The 17,074-nt window shown below is 42.2% G+C and overlaps 1 protein-coding gene across 1 annotated transcript in view; it reads left to right on the top strand.

The window, feature by feature from the left end:
• Nucleotides 1-10,477: 10,477 nt before the first annotated feature.
• The window catches only part of POU2F3 (POU class 2 homeobox 3), a 155,752-nt gene continuing 149,155 nt past the window's right edge, over nucleotides 10,478-17,074 (top strand). The window contains exon 1 of the mRNA XM_068242873.1: nucleotides 10,478-10,581. Within this exon, the coding sequence (XP_068098974.1) occupies nucleotides 10,554-10,581 (28 nt within the window). The 5' untranslated portion in view covers nucleotides 10,478-10,553. The remainder of the gene's footprint in view (nucleotides 10,582-17,074) is intronic.

The raw sequence follows: 17,074 nt of genomic DNA on the forward strand, positions 1-17,074 counted from the left end.
ATAAAATATTCTATGAACTCATCATACCCCTCATGGAATACCTTGGGGTGTCTTCTTTCCAAAATGGGATCACTTGTGGGGTTCCTATACTTCCCTGGCATTTTAGGGGCCCAAAACCGTGAGGTGTAGTCTGGAAAACAAATGAGGAAATATTGACCTGTGAAACTCATTAGACTGTGGGCCCCTTTGCACAGCTAGGCTGCAAGAAGGTGTCACACATGTGGTATCCCCGTACTCAGGAGAAGTAGTATAATGTGTTTTGGGGTGTCTTTTCACACATACCTATGCTGGGTGGGAGAAATATCTCTGTAAATGACAACTTTTTCCATTTTTTACACACAATTGTCCATTTACAGAGATATTTCTCCCACCCAGCATGGGTATGTGTAAAAATACACCGCAAAACACATTATACTACTTCTCCTGAGTATGGGGATACCACATGTGTGGCACTTTTTTGCACCCTAACTGCGCTAAAGGGCCCAAAGTCCAATGAGTACCTTTAGGATTTCACAGGTCATTTTGAGAAATTTGGTTTCAAGACTACTCCTCACGGTTAAGGCCCCTAAAATGCCAGGACAGTATAGGAACCCCACAAATTACCCCATTTTAGGCAGAAGACACCCCAAGGTATTCAGTTAGGAGTATGGTGAGTTCATAGAAGATTTTATTTTTTTGTCACAAGTTAGCGGAAATTGATTTTTATTGTTTTTTTCACAAAGTGTCATTTTCCTCTAACTAGTGACAAAAAATAAAATCTTCTATGAACTCACCATACTCCTAACTGAATACCTTGGGGTGTCTTCTTTCTAAAATGTGGTCATTTGTGGGATTCCTATACTGTCCTGGCATTTTAGGGGCCCTAAACCGTGAGGAGTAGTCATGAAACGAAATTTCTCAAAATGACCTGTGAAATCATAAAGGTACTCATTGGACTTTGGGCCCTTTAGCGCAGTTAGGGTGCAAAAAAGTGCCACACATGTGGTATCGCCATACTCAGGAGAAGTAGTATAATGTGTTTTGTGGTGTATTTTTACACATACCCATGCTGGGTGGGAGAAATATCTCTGTAAATGGACAATTGTGTGTAAAAAAATCAAAATATTGTCATTTACAGAGATATTTCTCCCACCCAGCATAGGTATGTGTAAAAATACACCCCAAAACACATTATACTACTTCTCCCGAGTACGGCGATACCACATGTGTGGCACTTTTTTGCACCCTAACTGCGCTAAGGGGCCCAAAGTCCAATGAGTACCTTTAGGATTTCACAGGTCATTTTGAGACATTTGGTTTCAAGACTACTCCTCACGGTTTAGGGCGCCTAAAATGCCAGGGCAGTATAGGAACACCACAAATGACCCCATTGTAGAAAGAAGACACCCCAAGGTATTCCGTTAGGAGTATGGTGAGTTCATAGAAGCTTTTATTTTTTTTGGCACAAGTTAGCGGAAATTGATTTTTAATGTTTTTTTCACAAAGTGTCATTTTCCGCTAACTTGTGACAAAAAGTTAAATCTTCTATGAACTCACCATACTCCTAACGGAATACCTTGGGGTGTCTTCTTTCTATAATGGGGTCATTTGTGGTGTTCCTATACTGCCCTGGCATTTTAGGGGTCCTAAACCGTGAGGAGTAGTCTTGAAACCAAATGTCTCAAAATGACCTGTGAAATCCTAAAGGTACTCATTGGACTTTGGGCCCCTTAGCGCAGTTAGGGTGCAAAAAAGTGCCACACATGTGGTATCGCTGTACTCGGGAGAAGTAGTACAATGTGTTTTGGGGTGTATTTTTACACATACCTATGCTGGGTGGGAGAAATATCTTTGTAAATGGACAGTTGTGTGTAAAAAAAATCTAAAAAATCTCATTTACAGAGATATTTCTCCCACCCAGCATGAGTATGTGTAAAAATACACCCCAAAACACATTATACTATTTCTCCTGAGTACGGCGGTACCACATGTGTGACACTTTTTTGCAGCCTAGGTGCGCTAAGGGGCCCAAAGTCCTATGAGCACCTTTAGGCTTTACAGGGGTGCTTACAATTTAGCACCCCCAAAATGCCAGGACAGTAAACACACCCCACAAATGACCCCATTTTGGAAAGTAGACATCCCAAAGTATTCAGAGAGGGGCATGGTGAGTCTGTGGCAGATTTCATTTTTTTTTGTCACAAGTTAGCAGAAATGGAAACTTTTTATTATTATTTTTTTTGTCACAAAGTGTCATTTTCCGCTAACTTGTGACAAAAAATAAAATCTTCTATGAACTCACCATGCCTCTCAGTGAATACTTTGGGATGTCTTCTTTCCAAAATGGGGTCATTTGGGGGGTATTTATACTATCCTGGAATTCTAGCCCCTCATGAAACATGACAGGTGGTCAGAAAAATCAGAGATGCTGGAAAATGGGAAAATTCACTTTTTGCACCATAGTTTGTAAACGCTATAACTTTTACCCAAACCAATCAATATAGGCTGAATGGGTTTTTTTTAATCAAAAACATGTTTGTCCACATTTTTCGCGCTGCATGTATACAGAAATTTTACTTTATTTGAAAAATGTCAGCACAGAAAGTTAAAAAAATCATTTTTTTGACAAAATTCATGTCTTTTTTGATGAATATAATAAAAAGTACAAATCGCAGCAGCAATTAAATAGCACCAAAAGAAAGCTGTATTAGTGACAAGAAAAGGAGGTAAAATTTGTTTGGGTGGTAAGTTGTATAACCGAGCAATAAACAGTTATAACTGCAGTGGTCTGAATTGTGAAAAATGGCCTGGTCTTTAGGGGGGTTTAGCACTGCAGTCTTCAAGTGGTTAACTGTAGTGCAGCTCTAGAAAGCCAACGCTAAACTGCCGCAATTAGGTAGGATTTGAGAAGTTTCTTATTATTATGCAGAATAGTTCCTCTGCTGGTTAGAACAGTTTAAGAAGAAAAAACTGTAATGCTTTGATAAATCTGTCCCACAGTCCTCTCATTTCAGTGCTGCCACCCCCATTGCACCCAGAGAAGGATTAATCACCAGGCAACCTAGGCAGGTGCTTGGGGCCTTCTGGGTGTCAAGGGGCCCACCTGCCACCTTTGACCTCTCTCCACTTCAGCTTACCACACACAAAACTTCAAGCTGTGTTAGTTGCATGTAGCACATAACAACCAAACAGACTTTCGCATAACAACAAAATAGCCTTACAAATAACCAAGCAAATTTAAAACTGACATTACATGAACCATTCTCAGATAGACATTGTAGGTTTAGTTTATAACCATTTGTATATGCAATGTGTTTTGGAAAAAAACACTTTCTGTCGACTCGCATTAGACAGCCCCTCTACCGCATAATTAATTTCCATTCATTTTTAACATAATCGTAAATGGCAATTGTTCATTCAGGTTCCGCCGTTTTCACGTGAGAAATGTTCACCTCCCATTCATTAGCCTCTAACTTTATCACTACTTATCACAATGCAGTGATCTATATCTTGTTTTTTCCGCCACCAATTAGGCTTTCTTTGGGGGGTACATTTTGCTAAGAGCCACTTTACTGTAAATGCATTTTAACAGGAAGAATAAGAAAAAAATTGAAAAATTCATTATTTCTCAGTTTTCAGCCATTATAGTTTTAAAATAATACATGCCTCCATAATTAAAACTCATGTATTGTATATGCCCATATGTCCCGGTTATTACACCGTTAAAATTATGTCCCTATCACAATGTATGGCGACAATATTTTATTTGGAAATAAAGGTGCATTTTTTCCATTTTGCATCTATCACTATTTACAAGTTTAAAATAAAAAAAAATATAGAAATATTTCATCTTTACATTGATATTTAAAAAGTTTAGACCCTTAGGTAAATATTTACATGTTTTTTTTTTTTTAATTGTAATGGTTTTTTTTTTTTTATACTAAAAATTTTATTAGGGTACTTTTGGGAGGGTGGGAGGTAAACAATAGATTTATAATGTAATTGTGTGTTAATTCTGTTTTTTTTTTTCAGGTGTAGTATTACTTTTTGGCCACTAGATGGCGGCCATGAGTTTGTTTACATGACGTCACTCTAAGCGTAGCACGCGCTTAGAGTGACGCATCAGGAAGAAGACGGCCAGAAAAAGCTCAGCTTCCGAGAGAAGCTGTCGCTTTTTCAGCGGGGGAGAGGAATCAATGATCGGGCTCCGTAGCCCGATACATTGATTCCTTGGCTACCGAATCCGCGGCCGGGAGTGCGCGTGCACGCGCACGATCGGCCGCGGGGGCGCGCGGTAGCGCGCATGGTTCCTGGACGTAGAAACTACGTCCAGGAACCAAAATAGGTTAAAGTGTACCCGAGGCAACATGTGACATAATGAGATAAACTAGTGTACGTACAGTACTAAACATATTAATAACCACGCTGTTTTACTTGTTTTATTTTGCTGCCTGAAAGAGTTAATTTTTAAGGAAGGAAGTGACAGCTTCTGTCTTGTCAGAACCTTGTCAGGAATATAGTAAACATCACTGATAAGCAATTTACAGCCATAAAATCTTTCCTGGCAGAATACATTTTTATATATATTTCTGAGAGCAGAGGGACAGAGAAAAGGGTCAATATAGTTAATGTATTTTCATTTAGGGACACTTAAAGAGACTCTGAAGTCTCCAGAAAATGAGGTTTTTACTTTAAAAACCTCATTAACATAATTGCCCCTTGTACTGATAGACGCACATAGAGGCGGCAGCAAAATCCACGACCAAGAAAGTCATGGATTTTGCCTGCCGTGTACCCCCGTGAGTTTGTGGTGATCGAGGGGGTTTTCAGCCATGGTTCTGCTGCATTTTAAGAGGGACAATAATGTTAATGAGGTTTTTAAAGTAAAAACAACTCATTTTCGGGAGACTTCAGAGTCTCTTTAATAGATTGAAACTGAGCGGTAGAGGTGGGCCGAACGGTTCGCCGGCGAACGGTTCCAGGCGAACTTCGGGTGGTTCGCCTAGATCGTGTTATGATCATGTCTGCAGCGTTTACTGCTGGCTGCAGTGGTATTGTAACCCAAGTAGTTCTGATGTCATTACATGCATTTTCTTGCATAGTTTGGTTTGCACTTAAACTAGTTGCTGATTCCATCTGCAGTCGCTCTGAAGTTAATGACAGTTTAATATGCTTTTGTGTAAACAAACATTGTCTGCTGCAATGGAGGGGCAATCCCTTTCCTGCAGGCTGCATATCATTGTCTGCCTTTTCCTGCTGTCAGCCTGTGATTAATTACCATTCACTTGTGTGGGAATCTGCAGGTCTGCTCCCATTGGATGACCTCAGTATAAAGAACTGCTTCCTGCAATGCTTGATGGGCTACCATAGTCTCAGATTCTGTCTGTTACTCTGCTCGTGCCCCACCTCGTTCCTGGTCCGTGTGGACTGCGCTGACTCCTGCGAAGGGGTCAGCGAGTCCTCCTAGTTCTGCTCTTGTTCTAGAAGTTGTTACTTGCTTGTCTTGTGTCATATATTGGTTCATCGCCAATATATACGCATACTTGCGCATTTTGTTATTTTCCTTGTATTCGTGTTACGTTGATACATCAGTGTCGCTGATATATACGTACACGAACTGTTTATTTCCTGTGTTCAGTTAGTCAGCCTTCCAGCACGTTTTGGTAGTTTGCGCGTATCGTGAGCACCCGTGCTGAGCTAGTATCCTGCTCCTGGTCCTGTTTGTGGATTGCGTTCATCTCTGCGAGGAGATAACGAATCCTTCTGAATCCTGTCCTGTTACCGTTTGTGGATTGCGTTCATCTCTGCGAAGAGATAGCGAATCCTTCTGAGCCCTGTTCCCTGTATTGCTCCAGTGCTAGTCAGTGTTCCTGCTTATGTCATATATCGGTTCATTGCCGATATACACATATGTTAGTCAGACGTTACAAATAGTTTCATTGATAGCTGTAATTGTAATACGCTAGGAAAACATACTTATTGTATATTTGTCTGTGTTACGTTCATCTATCTTGATCCTGCTATTTCCTGACTATCTTGTCCTGTTTTTGTGAGGCACGCCATCGCTGCAGACGCATTGGCTGCCTCATTCCAGTCTGTCTTATTGTGGACGCTTGCTGTCACTAAGTAGTGGCTAGTTAAGCAGGCGTTCATTCTGTCTACCTGTCCTGATCTCCTCAGTCCTGGTTTGTGCGCTCAGCGCTACTTTGCGCTGAGACGTTATTACGAAAGTGTTGTTTGTGGCTGTTCGGATCTGCACCGGCTCTGTGCACCACAATCTCCTATTGGAGTCAGTCCTCTCCTCCACTAAACTGGGGATATCCTGATCCCTTGTGCTGGTGTGTGTACCTCCTTCACGTCAGCTTATGTGTTGTATGCTGACTGTGGAGATTACACCACCAAGCTTAACAGATCGATTCGCCCCATAATGCTCTATGAGGGTCAACTTTGACCCTCTGCATCACAGTCAGCAGGCGCATTGTAGCCAATCCGGCTATACTAAACCCTGGAGCCCCACCCCCCCTTATATAAGGCAGGCCCCGGCGGCCATTAGCCTCACTCGTGTGCCTGCTAGAGACAGAATAGGGACAGCTGCTGCAGACTTGTTCTCCTAGGGACAGATTAGTCAGGCTCTTGCCTTCTTAGCTTGCTTAGCTGAATCTTATTGCTATAATAGCGCCCCAGAAAAGCTCTTTTCAGAGCTCATCCTGCTGTGATCAATTTTTTTTTTTCTGTGTTTGAAACTGACACTTGTGTTTTTTAGACAGCATTGCTAATCCATACTGTGTGTCCCACTGCCAGCAGCAGCAGCACATTCAGTGACTACTAACTGTGTGTGTGATGCTACGTACACACATGCGACAACGATCGTTCGTTGAGAACAACGAACAAACTTTTAATTGATGAAAGAACGACCTAAGTAAAGATAGTTTTAAAAGGTGTGTAACGATCTGATCGTTAGAATGAACGTTACATCACGTAAAGCAACTATTGCGCCTGCGCATAAAAATGAGAAGTTTCACAGAGAAATAGTGAAATGCGCATGTCAAGCCTAGTACGAACGACCGTTTCCAACGATGTACTACTTTTGCAAACGATCGTCGTTGGTTAAAATCCGCCGAGACAGAACTTTCTTTTGTAGCGATTTGGCTCGTTCGTCGTTTGCCTTAATAGTCGGTGGTTCGTTTATTGTAACGATCGTCGTTGGTAAAGATCGGGGAACGATCGTTACAAACGACTATAGTCGCATGTGTGTACGCACCTTTAGACACTTGTGTTGTTTAAACAGCATTGCTAATTCATACTGTGTGTCCCACTGGCACTGCCAGCACAAATGGCAGACTTGCCCGCCTCCATATGATTCTCGTGAAAGGAATGTGGTGTCATCTTTGCCTGCCATAACTGGTTCTCGTTAAAGAATTTAAAGTACATTCATTTCAAATACACAGCAGGGCCTCGAAAGTCCTCCTCCTGTATTGTTATTTTTGGTCACTACCTCGGGGCGGGCGTGCAGCGTTTCTCAGGCTCCACACCGGATTCCATCCCTCATTCCCCGGCCTTTACCCGGGGTCACAATGTCAGACTTGCCCGCCTCCATAGGATTCTCATTGTAGCGGTACTGAACAAGTACACAGCAAGTAGAAAATGTAATTTTAAAAAAAAAACGTAAGCTTTTTAACAGTGCCATGGAAAGTTGAGAAGGAAGTCATACATTACCTGACATCACTGAGTGAGGAAGAGCAATCTCGCTATGTTGCGCAGTAGTCCAGCATGGCCGTCACTACACAAACAGCTGTTTGCGGTGCGTTTGATGTGTCAGTGTGAAGCAGTACTCTAATTACACTCCCTGATTGATGTATACACATGCAAGATGTTTTAAAGCACGTTAGGCCTGCAATTTAGCATTCAATGTGATTTCTGCCCTTAAAACGCTGCTTTGCGTCACATCAAGATTTTTGCCCGGGACTTTTGGCGTGTATCCCACTCCGCCATGCCCCCCTCCAGGTGTTAGACCCCTTGAAACATCTTTTCCATCACTTTTGTGGCCAGCATAATTTTTTCTATTTTTCAAAGTTCGCCTCCCTATTAAAGTCTATTGCGGTTCGCGAACTTTTCTGCGAACCGAACCTTCCGCAGAAGTTCACGAACCCGGTTCGCGAACCTAAAATCAGAGGTTCGGCCCATTTCTACTGAGCGGAGACAACAAAACATTCCATCTACTTTCTAATTGATTAAATATAAAACAAAACCCTGGGATATCTAAAAAAGTTTTTTTTAGGAGTAGAAGGATAAATACAGTTGTTTATCTCATCAGTTTATTTTCACCTCGGGTTCACGATAACCACTTAGGCCTCTTTCACAGTGGGACGATACGTTTGATGCGACGTTAAGGTCGCATAACGTGCCCCTAATGCAACGTATTGAAAGACTATAACTTGGACGTTATAGTACACGCTTTAGCCCTGCGTTTGGTGCGCCGTTTTCGTCACACAGTGATGGAACGAAAACGGCGCATGCGTTACATTAAAAATAAAAAAAAAACATTACTGAGCATGTGCAACACACACAACGCAGCAGATTTATTGCTAAATTCACTGCATGCAGCATTTTCTAAATATTGCTACACGTTACACACAACGCAACTTGTGCACTGTGAATGTCACACAGGCTTACTATTGCTGTGCCTTAGTCCACGTTAAAACATTTTCTAATATGCGACTTTAACGTCGCACTGTGAAAGAGGCCTTAAGGACTGCAGTCTTAAAACCCCTTAAGGACCAGACACTTTTTTTCCAATCCGACAACTGCAGGTTTAACGGTTTATTGCTCAGTCATACAACCTACTATCTAAATGAATTTTACCTCCTTTTCTTTTCACTAATACAGCTTTCTGATGGGTGATTAGGGGGGTGATTGGTTGCAAACAGTGGTCTGAGGGGGTGATCAGGGGGGGGGGGGGGTCTGAGGGGTGCTGTGGGCGATCAGGGGGCGGGGGGGCAGGATCAGTGTGTGTGTGTTTACTAGAAGAGCTGCCTCCTCCCCTGGTGGTCCCTCGATCACTTGGACCACCAGGGGTGGAGGCAGCCTGTATAATACACTTTGTATACATTACAAAGTGTATTATACACTTTGTATGCGGCAGATCGGGGGTTAACAACTTTCTGAACTGCGTGCATGAGAGAGAGAGAGAGAGAGAGAGAGAGAGCTCAATTTCAAATCAGCTAACAGAGGAGTGTAGACAAAAAATAATGTTATCTCCTCGTTGGATGCGAATCATAAGCTGAAGGGGCTTTCTACTGCAGACCAAAGTGCTGTGCTTAACACTTTTTTTTTTTTGTGATACTAGGTTTCATGCTGTAAGTAAACTTGTAGAGCAAAGAAGAAATGCTGTTTCAGACCACTTTAAAGTGGACCTGAATTCTTGAACAGGACTGGTTGAATAAAAGTGACTTTTTAAGTCGACATTTGCCAGGGGTATGAATAATTGAGGGCAGCACTGTATGTTCAATCATTCCTTAATTATGATAGAAAACTCAGAAAAAATTGCTTGGATTTGTACATCAAGAAATTGATGTAACTTGAAAAAGGGAACCTCGCCTGAAACGTTGTGCTGGTTGTATTATGCTGTAATCACCGATTTATCATTGAAATAAATGGATATCGTTTGGCTAAGAATCCGCTGAGGGTTGAGTTCCTTATGGGACATGTATGGACTGATCTGATTGATATGGAGGATTGGTGACCCTTCCTACCATAGGAACTCCCCGAGATACATTGAGTACCTGAAGCCCGCAGACACTTTTTTGCATTGTGTACGTAAATAAATTGTCAAACTACCACACACCATTCAATTTTCATATAAATTGATCAGAAAAATCCAACACTCCAGAACTTCTTTTAATCGCATAAAAACAGGAAATGTGATCAGATTTCTCGAATGAATGAAAAAAACCTTTCAATTTTCTCTACAACTGATCGTATTTTTCAAATTGGTGTAAAATTGGATCTTATTGGATTGTATGGTGTGTGGCCATCTTTAGAAGAAAATGGTGAGCTTCTGAGAGGAATGAACGGAGAGGCAAGTATGTAATATTCATTTGCAAGTACATCATATGTTTATTTTAAATAAACCCTGCTTTCAGCACTGTTTGACACATCATCTGTTATCAGATTGTTTGTGAGATGAAATAGATTCTGAATGAATCACACACAGTGCTTAAACACGTGGCCTCTAGGTGTCAGTGCTGAGATGAGGATCTCTGGGAATGCTGGCATCTCAGGTGATGGGAGAAGTATGAGGCTGGGCAGGTGTCGATTTAACAAATCTGCTAGTCCCAACTGCCAGCTGCTCCCATCCCTTTTCCTGCTCTCCCAGCCCGCCACTCTATGCAAATAAATGCTTTGCATGGGCTGCTGGCCAAGGGCGCAGGATGTTGGCTTGGGCAGGAGAGGTGTGGTGGCTTCTCCGAACTCGAATTCCATCTGCCTTCCATCTCTGCCTTCACCTCCTCCATGCCGTCCAGCTGCAGCCAACGGCAGCGGGGTGAAGAGCAGATGCCGCTCACCTCTGCAGGATGGTGAATCTGGCAGATTGTCACCCAGGTATGAGAGCTGCAATGCCTGACAGTATCAGAGCAGTGACTAGACAGGTGTACTATGCTGAAATCACTACTATAGGATGAACTCACAGAAGGAATTCCTTGCAGCAGGTTACAATGTGATTAAACCACAGACTGATGTCTCCTGATACCTGCAGCTCAAACACTCCCAGCATTGCCTCTAGCAGACATGACTGTGATGAGCGGAGATAGCCTCCTATCTGACTGACTGCTGTAGACGTTAAAGTGGACCTTAACTCTTGCACAGGACAGGAGAAAAACATAGAGAAATGCACCCTGTATGTATTTAGAGAGTTTAGTCTGTCTAATTCCCCCTCATCTGTGTCTAATCACAAGTTGTAATTTGAACCCTTAGCTGTGTCACCTGACTGCCACTGCAGAGATCTTGCTTGTAAACAAAGGATGTGCTTCCTTGAAAGCAGGAAGTAGAAACACCGCAGATTTATGGCAGGATTTGTATCAGCTGTAACAAAGAAATGTTTTTCTTTAAAGGTTATTATGCTGCTGCTTAGCTTTTAGAGCAGAGAAGAAGTTCTGAGTTCACGTTCGCTTTAAAAAGTGCATGTTTGGGGGAAAGAAATCTGTCCTTACAAAATAAAAAGAGCTTTATTAAGCAGCATGGCACGAACATAAATAATTTTAATGATCTGTTCCTATCCTGAATAGTATGCTGTGCCTTGCCTACCTGTAAGAAATGTTATAGTTCTGAATGTAAAGGACTCTGCTATAACATGCGTGTTTGTATTTTGCAATATAGTTGAAAAGTTGAATAATGTGGGGCGGAACGCAGCGGTGTCATTTATTACAGTAGATCATTCGCAGATAATTATACTTGTGTTGGTTTCTAGAAGGCTGGATACAGGCTGATAGTGTAAAACAAACATCTAACCACTTATATTTAATGTCTGTTTATTTCTCAAGTGACCACCAACGTGCACTGGAACTTCTGCATATTGGTGAAGAAATTTCCCTCATCAGATCTGTGCATTTTTGCCCGGATTACAGATTAAGCCTTGTACACACTTTCAATTATCATTGGCCAATCACTAACCAATTTTACCAGCTCCATGTAGCATGACAGTCAACAGATATTGAATATTATGAGCAGATTGTGTAGTTAAAGGGGAACTGAAGTAAGAGGTATACGGAGGCTGCCATATTTATTTACTTTTAATCAATACCAGTTGCATGGCAGCCCTGCTGGTCTATTTCTCTGCAGTAGTATCTGAATAACTCCAGAAACAAGCATGCAGCTAGACTTGTCAGATCTGACTTTAAAGTCTGAAAAACCTGATCTGCTGCATGCTTGTTTAGGGGCTATGGCTAATAGTATTAGAGGCAGAGGATCAGCAGGGCTGCCAGGCAACTGGTATTGCTTAAAAGGAAATAAACATGACAGCCTCCATATACGTCTCTCCTTAGTTCCCCTTTAAACGCTCATATTACATAGAGGTGGTAAAATTGGTCAGTAATTGGCCAATCATAATTGAAAGTGTGTACCAGGCGCAAAGATGCATAAACACATCCAGTTTTAATTGGCCAATCACTGACCAATGTTACCACCTCCATGAAGAATGAGTGCCAAAAGACTTTGATTGTCTAGGCAAGCTCCCATTTTACATAGAAGTGGTAAAATTGGTCAGTGATTGGCCAATCAAAATTGTATGTGTGTACCAGACTTAACCACTTCACCACTGAGGGGTTTTACCCCCTGACCACCAGAGCAATTTTCACCTTTCAGCGTGCCTTCCATTCATTCGTCTATAACTTTATTATTACTTATCCCAATGAAATGAACTATATCTTGTTTTTTTCGCCACCATTTAGGCTTTCTTTAGGTGGGACATTATGCCAAGAATTATTTTATTCTAAATGTGTTTTAATGGGGAAATAGGAAAAAATGTGGGAAAAAATTATTATTTTTCAGTTTTCGGCCATTATAGTTTTTAAATAAAGCATGCTACTGTAATTAAAACCCATGAAATGTATTAACCCATTTGTCCCGGTTATAAAACCATTTAAATTATGTCCCTATCACAATGTTTGGCGACAATATTTTATTTGGAAATAAAGGGGCATTTTTTTCAGTTTTGCATCCATCCCTAATTACAAGCCCATAGTTTATAAAGTAACAGTGTTATACCCTCTTGACATAAATATTTAAAAAGTTTAGTCCCTAAGGTAACTATTTATGTTTTTTTTTTTATTGTATTTTTTTTTTTTCATTACAAAAAATAAATAAAAATTGGGGAGTGTGGGAGGTAATGAGTTAATTTATTGTGTAAATGTAATGTTTGTATATGTAAAATGCTTTTAGGGTGTAGTTTACTATTTGGCCACAAGATGGCCACAGAGTGTTTGTTTACATGCGACCTGTAAGCGTCCGGAAGGACGCTTACAGGAAGCAGTAGGAGGCTGGCCAAATCACAATGATCTCGCTGTTTCTGAAAGAAGCAGCAGATCATTGCGGGGGCTTAGATCAACGAACGGGAATGGATTTTCCCGTTCATTGATCTCCGGGCGAGCGGGCGGCAGCGTGCACGAGCGGCGGGTGCGCGCGCACGAGCGGCGGGAGCGCGGACAGCGGCGGTAGCGCGGAAGGTACGGATTTCTCCGTCCCTGGTTTTTTAGGAGGGAAAAAAGGGGCGGAGAAATCCGTACGCGTGGGGGTAAAGTGGTTAAATTAATTTCTCATTTTACAGTGGGTAAACAGTTGTGTGTTTGTATAGACAGAATTAAGCTAAGTACACACTTGAGATAAAAGTCTTTGGAAAATGAAAGATGGAAGACCAATTTTACCACCTTCCATTTGGTATGAGAGCTTACAAACACAGTCTATTCTATTAAGCTGAGTACACCCATCAGATTTAAATCTTTGCAAGAGGCTGCACACAGAGATGCTGTACACATGCAAAATATCAGAATCTGCAAAAGATCTGTTCCTGCAAATTGCATTCATAGTCTATGATATCTGCAGATCATCATACACACCTTGTTTAACTGACATTCATCTGCAGATCAGATCCACCAAGATGAATGTCTGATCTGCAGATGATTGTCAGTTAAACAAGGTAAGTTTTTACTAGTTGATTGACCCCTCCAGGACATAAATGTTAGTCCTCTTGGCGGCAATCTTTGTGTAGTGGTGTGTAGTGGCCACCAATGCTTGTGTGCACGTTCGTGGGAGTGCAGACAATCGCGGATTTCCAGCCCCTATGATCAGGGTGAGGTGGTTCAATGACAGTTAAGTGACCATAAAAATACTGATTCTGCACTGAAATCTTATACAGGGGGAAGTAGTGGATACTAGATGCCAGAAGTGGTTCTGGTCACTCAAGTGTTTTTTTTTTATAAACTGAATGTCACTTTACGCAGATCAGGTGACAGATAGGTTTGTTGCTATGTGCAACATTCGACTCAAAATATAGGTCCTGCCAGTGAAGGCTTATGCAAAGCACTAGTGGATACTAGATGCCAGTGGTGGTGGTGAAGGATTATTGGGTTATGGTCAGTGCACTACTAGGACCAGTAGACCTGTTTCCAACAGCTAGCGTGGGCACTGGACAGATAGAACTGCAATATAACAATAGCAAGAAATAGAAAAACAGTTATTTGGGTGAACTAGAGTAGCACTAAGCACTGACTGCACCTGTCTGCAACAGCTAAAGTGCACTGTGTGGACACACTGCACAGCAATATCACAATAACAAAACACAGCCCTTAGAAGGGCTCTTGGGGTTATGCAGATAGTGAATTGGTACTGTAGCAGCAAGAAACTGCACTGGGGACACAGAGCACAGGCCTAAATACCACTTTCTCTAGCAGCAGCACAGCTCTGCCCCTACACTCCTTCAGGGCTTGTTTACACTAGGGGCGTTTTCGGTCTTTTTTCAAGCACAGGTGATTTTTTTAAATCGCCCACAAAACGCTTGTTCAATGAATCTCTATGAGAATGTTCATATTAGTGCGGTTCGTGCACTGTGCATTCAGCAAAGCGGTGCATGTACCATTTTTGGGGCGATTTTGCTATAATGGAAGGTATTGGAAGAGCGCTAAACGCTCACAAAACTGCTTTATGCAGCGACTGTGTTTCGCGGTTTTTGGAATAAATACATTGTATTTATTATTTTCCGGGTCAAAGAGTTCACTTTCTGACTTGCGTCAGGGAGTGAATTACAAAACCGCTCTGGAAAAGTGCTCAGAAAATCACTTTTACCAGAAACACAGCGCACAGTGGAGCGCCTGGAAGGGGGGAAAAAAGCACACAAAACGCTTGTGTTTGCGTATTCAATTTTAGGTGTGAATAAGGCCTCACAGCAGCTACAGACAGAGTGTAAAATGGCTGCCATGCTGGCGTTTTTATAAGGGGGGTGGTCCAGGAGGGAGGGATAGCTGATTGGCTGACATATGTTTGCTGACTCTGGGGTGAGGAGTCAAATTTCGGCTCCATGATGATGTATAGGGGGCAGGTCGAACACGCCATGTGTTCGCCTGCTGATGCGAACACCAGTTGTTCGACCAGAAACAGTTCAAGCCATCTCTACTTGGCACCTGCATTGCTCTCTGTTACAGAGATTACCCCATTCAACTACACTGAATGAGGCAGCTCTGTGCTGTGCTCAAAATGCATGCAGCATTCCATTGTCAGATTGCTCTGGTGTGCAGCACATAAATGTACCCATCAGACACCTGGGGCCAGGTAATGTGGTTGCAGCACATAGCACTCTGTATCACCCAAAACTGTCATTATAGACAGTAAGACAATAGACCGACTGCGCTAAATATATTTAGCGCAGTCGGTCTATTGTTTTACTATTTTCAATTTATTAGGGAATTGGGACATCCCCTGACTAGACTTAGCAGCTATCCATCCAGGCGCATCCTTTTTCCAATTTTTGAATTTTGTCATTATAGACAGCCTTGACATGTTGCTCTGCATATAGCCTGCACTGAGAAGATTCTGGATGGGCCTATCTAGTTCCCCAGCAGGTTTGGGGTACTACTGATGAAATCTGAGGACTGGAACCCAAATTAGCCATGTGTGTATTCTGCTGACTGGCTGGCTGTGGCTCTCTGGGTAGGTCTGCTGGCATCTGCTGACTGTCTATGCCTCCTGGCTCCTGCTGCCTGGCTGTGGCAGCTGCCTTCTCCTGCCTACCTGTGGCAGCTGCCTTCTCCTGCCTAGTTGTGGCTGCTGGCTGGTTAGGTGCCTGTGGTTGCTGGCTTCTCCCGACAGGCTGTAGTTACAGTGGAAGAATGGGAGGAGACCCTGGAAAAAAGCCTGGATCAACCTGGCAAAACCCCTCTATAAAGTCATGTATACTAATTGCAATTACCCAAAAGAAATGTGATAAAGAGTGGTCTCGCTGGGTAGAAGATATGGAGACTCATCTGACGGATCCTGGAGTGAACTAATCCCAGGGCAGACTGGAGGGGTGGGTAGGAAGGACTGGTGGGGGAGGGAGGGGCGGGAGCTGGGGCAGAGGAGGGCCACTTCCTTCTTTTGTCTATGTTGTTTTGTCTTGTGAACATAAGGTGATGAGATAAACAATTGAATCTATCCTCCTACTCCTAATATTACTTTTTTGGAATCCCGGTTTTATTTTCTATGTCTAACATAAAAAAATTTAAAAAAAGTATTTTTCATGTTGTACTGTCTCATATGACTGATACATTCTTTCAGTGTCCCAGAAGCTAAAATCTATGAACTACTGTATTTTATCAGATTTAAATCTTCCTTCTTCCTCCTCCCCTCCTCCTTCTCTTCTTCCTTTTCCTCTTCCTCCTCCTCCTCCTCCTCCTTCTTCTTCTTCTTCTCTCCTCGCTGTATTTCCATTTTTTTTTATCTTTCTGTTGTTTTTGCCCACTGGGCATCTATCAGGTCTTTTAGATAATGATGTGCATAAAAAGAATGATAATACAGAATTCGGTATGGTCTACTCATTTATGCAGATCTGATGATTCAATTAATGCCAATGGGTCATTTTGGGGTTATCAGTGGCATCTGTGTGCTATGGAAGGTTGTATTTGCTGTAGGCTATGTCTGTAATAGTTTTGCACAGTATTGAGCTGTTATGTCCACATTTTCTGCTGATTTCAAGGATTTGTAACAGTTGTAACCATTTTGGAGCCAGGGACTCTTTTCTTGTTATACTTTTTTATAAATCAGAAGATTTAAAAAAAAATTCATTCAACTTACCCCTACGCCCATAAATTAGTGTCTGAACCCCCACCCATGTCGGCAAAACCACTGGGCCTAAAGCTCTGTGGCCACCACCTACTGTGTTGCCTTGGGTGTGGCATCACATCTGGGAGCGGCCACTACCCTGGGGCTGATTCAAAGAAGTTGTAAAGTTCCAGCCACCTAAAGGACAACTGTGGTGAGAAGTATATGGAGGCTGCCATATGTATTTCCTTTTAAACCATACCAGTTGCCTGGCAACCCTGCTGACCTATTTTGCTGGAGTAATGTCTCA

This window comes from Hyperolius riggenbachi, chromosome 6 (assembly GCF_040937935.1).
Source record: "Hyperolius riggenbachi isolate aHypRig1 chromosome 6, aHypRig1.pri, whole genome shotgun sequence".
Lineage (NCBI taxonomy): Eukaryota > Metazoa > Chordata > Amphibia > Anura > Hyperoliidae > Hyperolius > Hyperolius riggenbachi.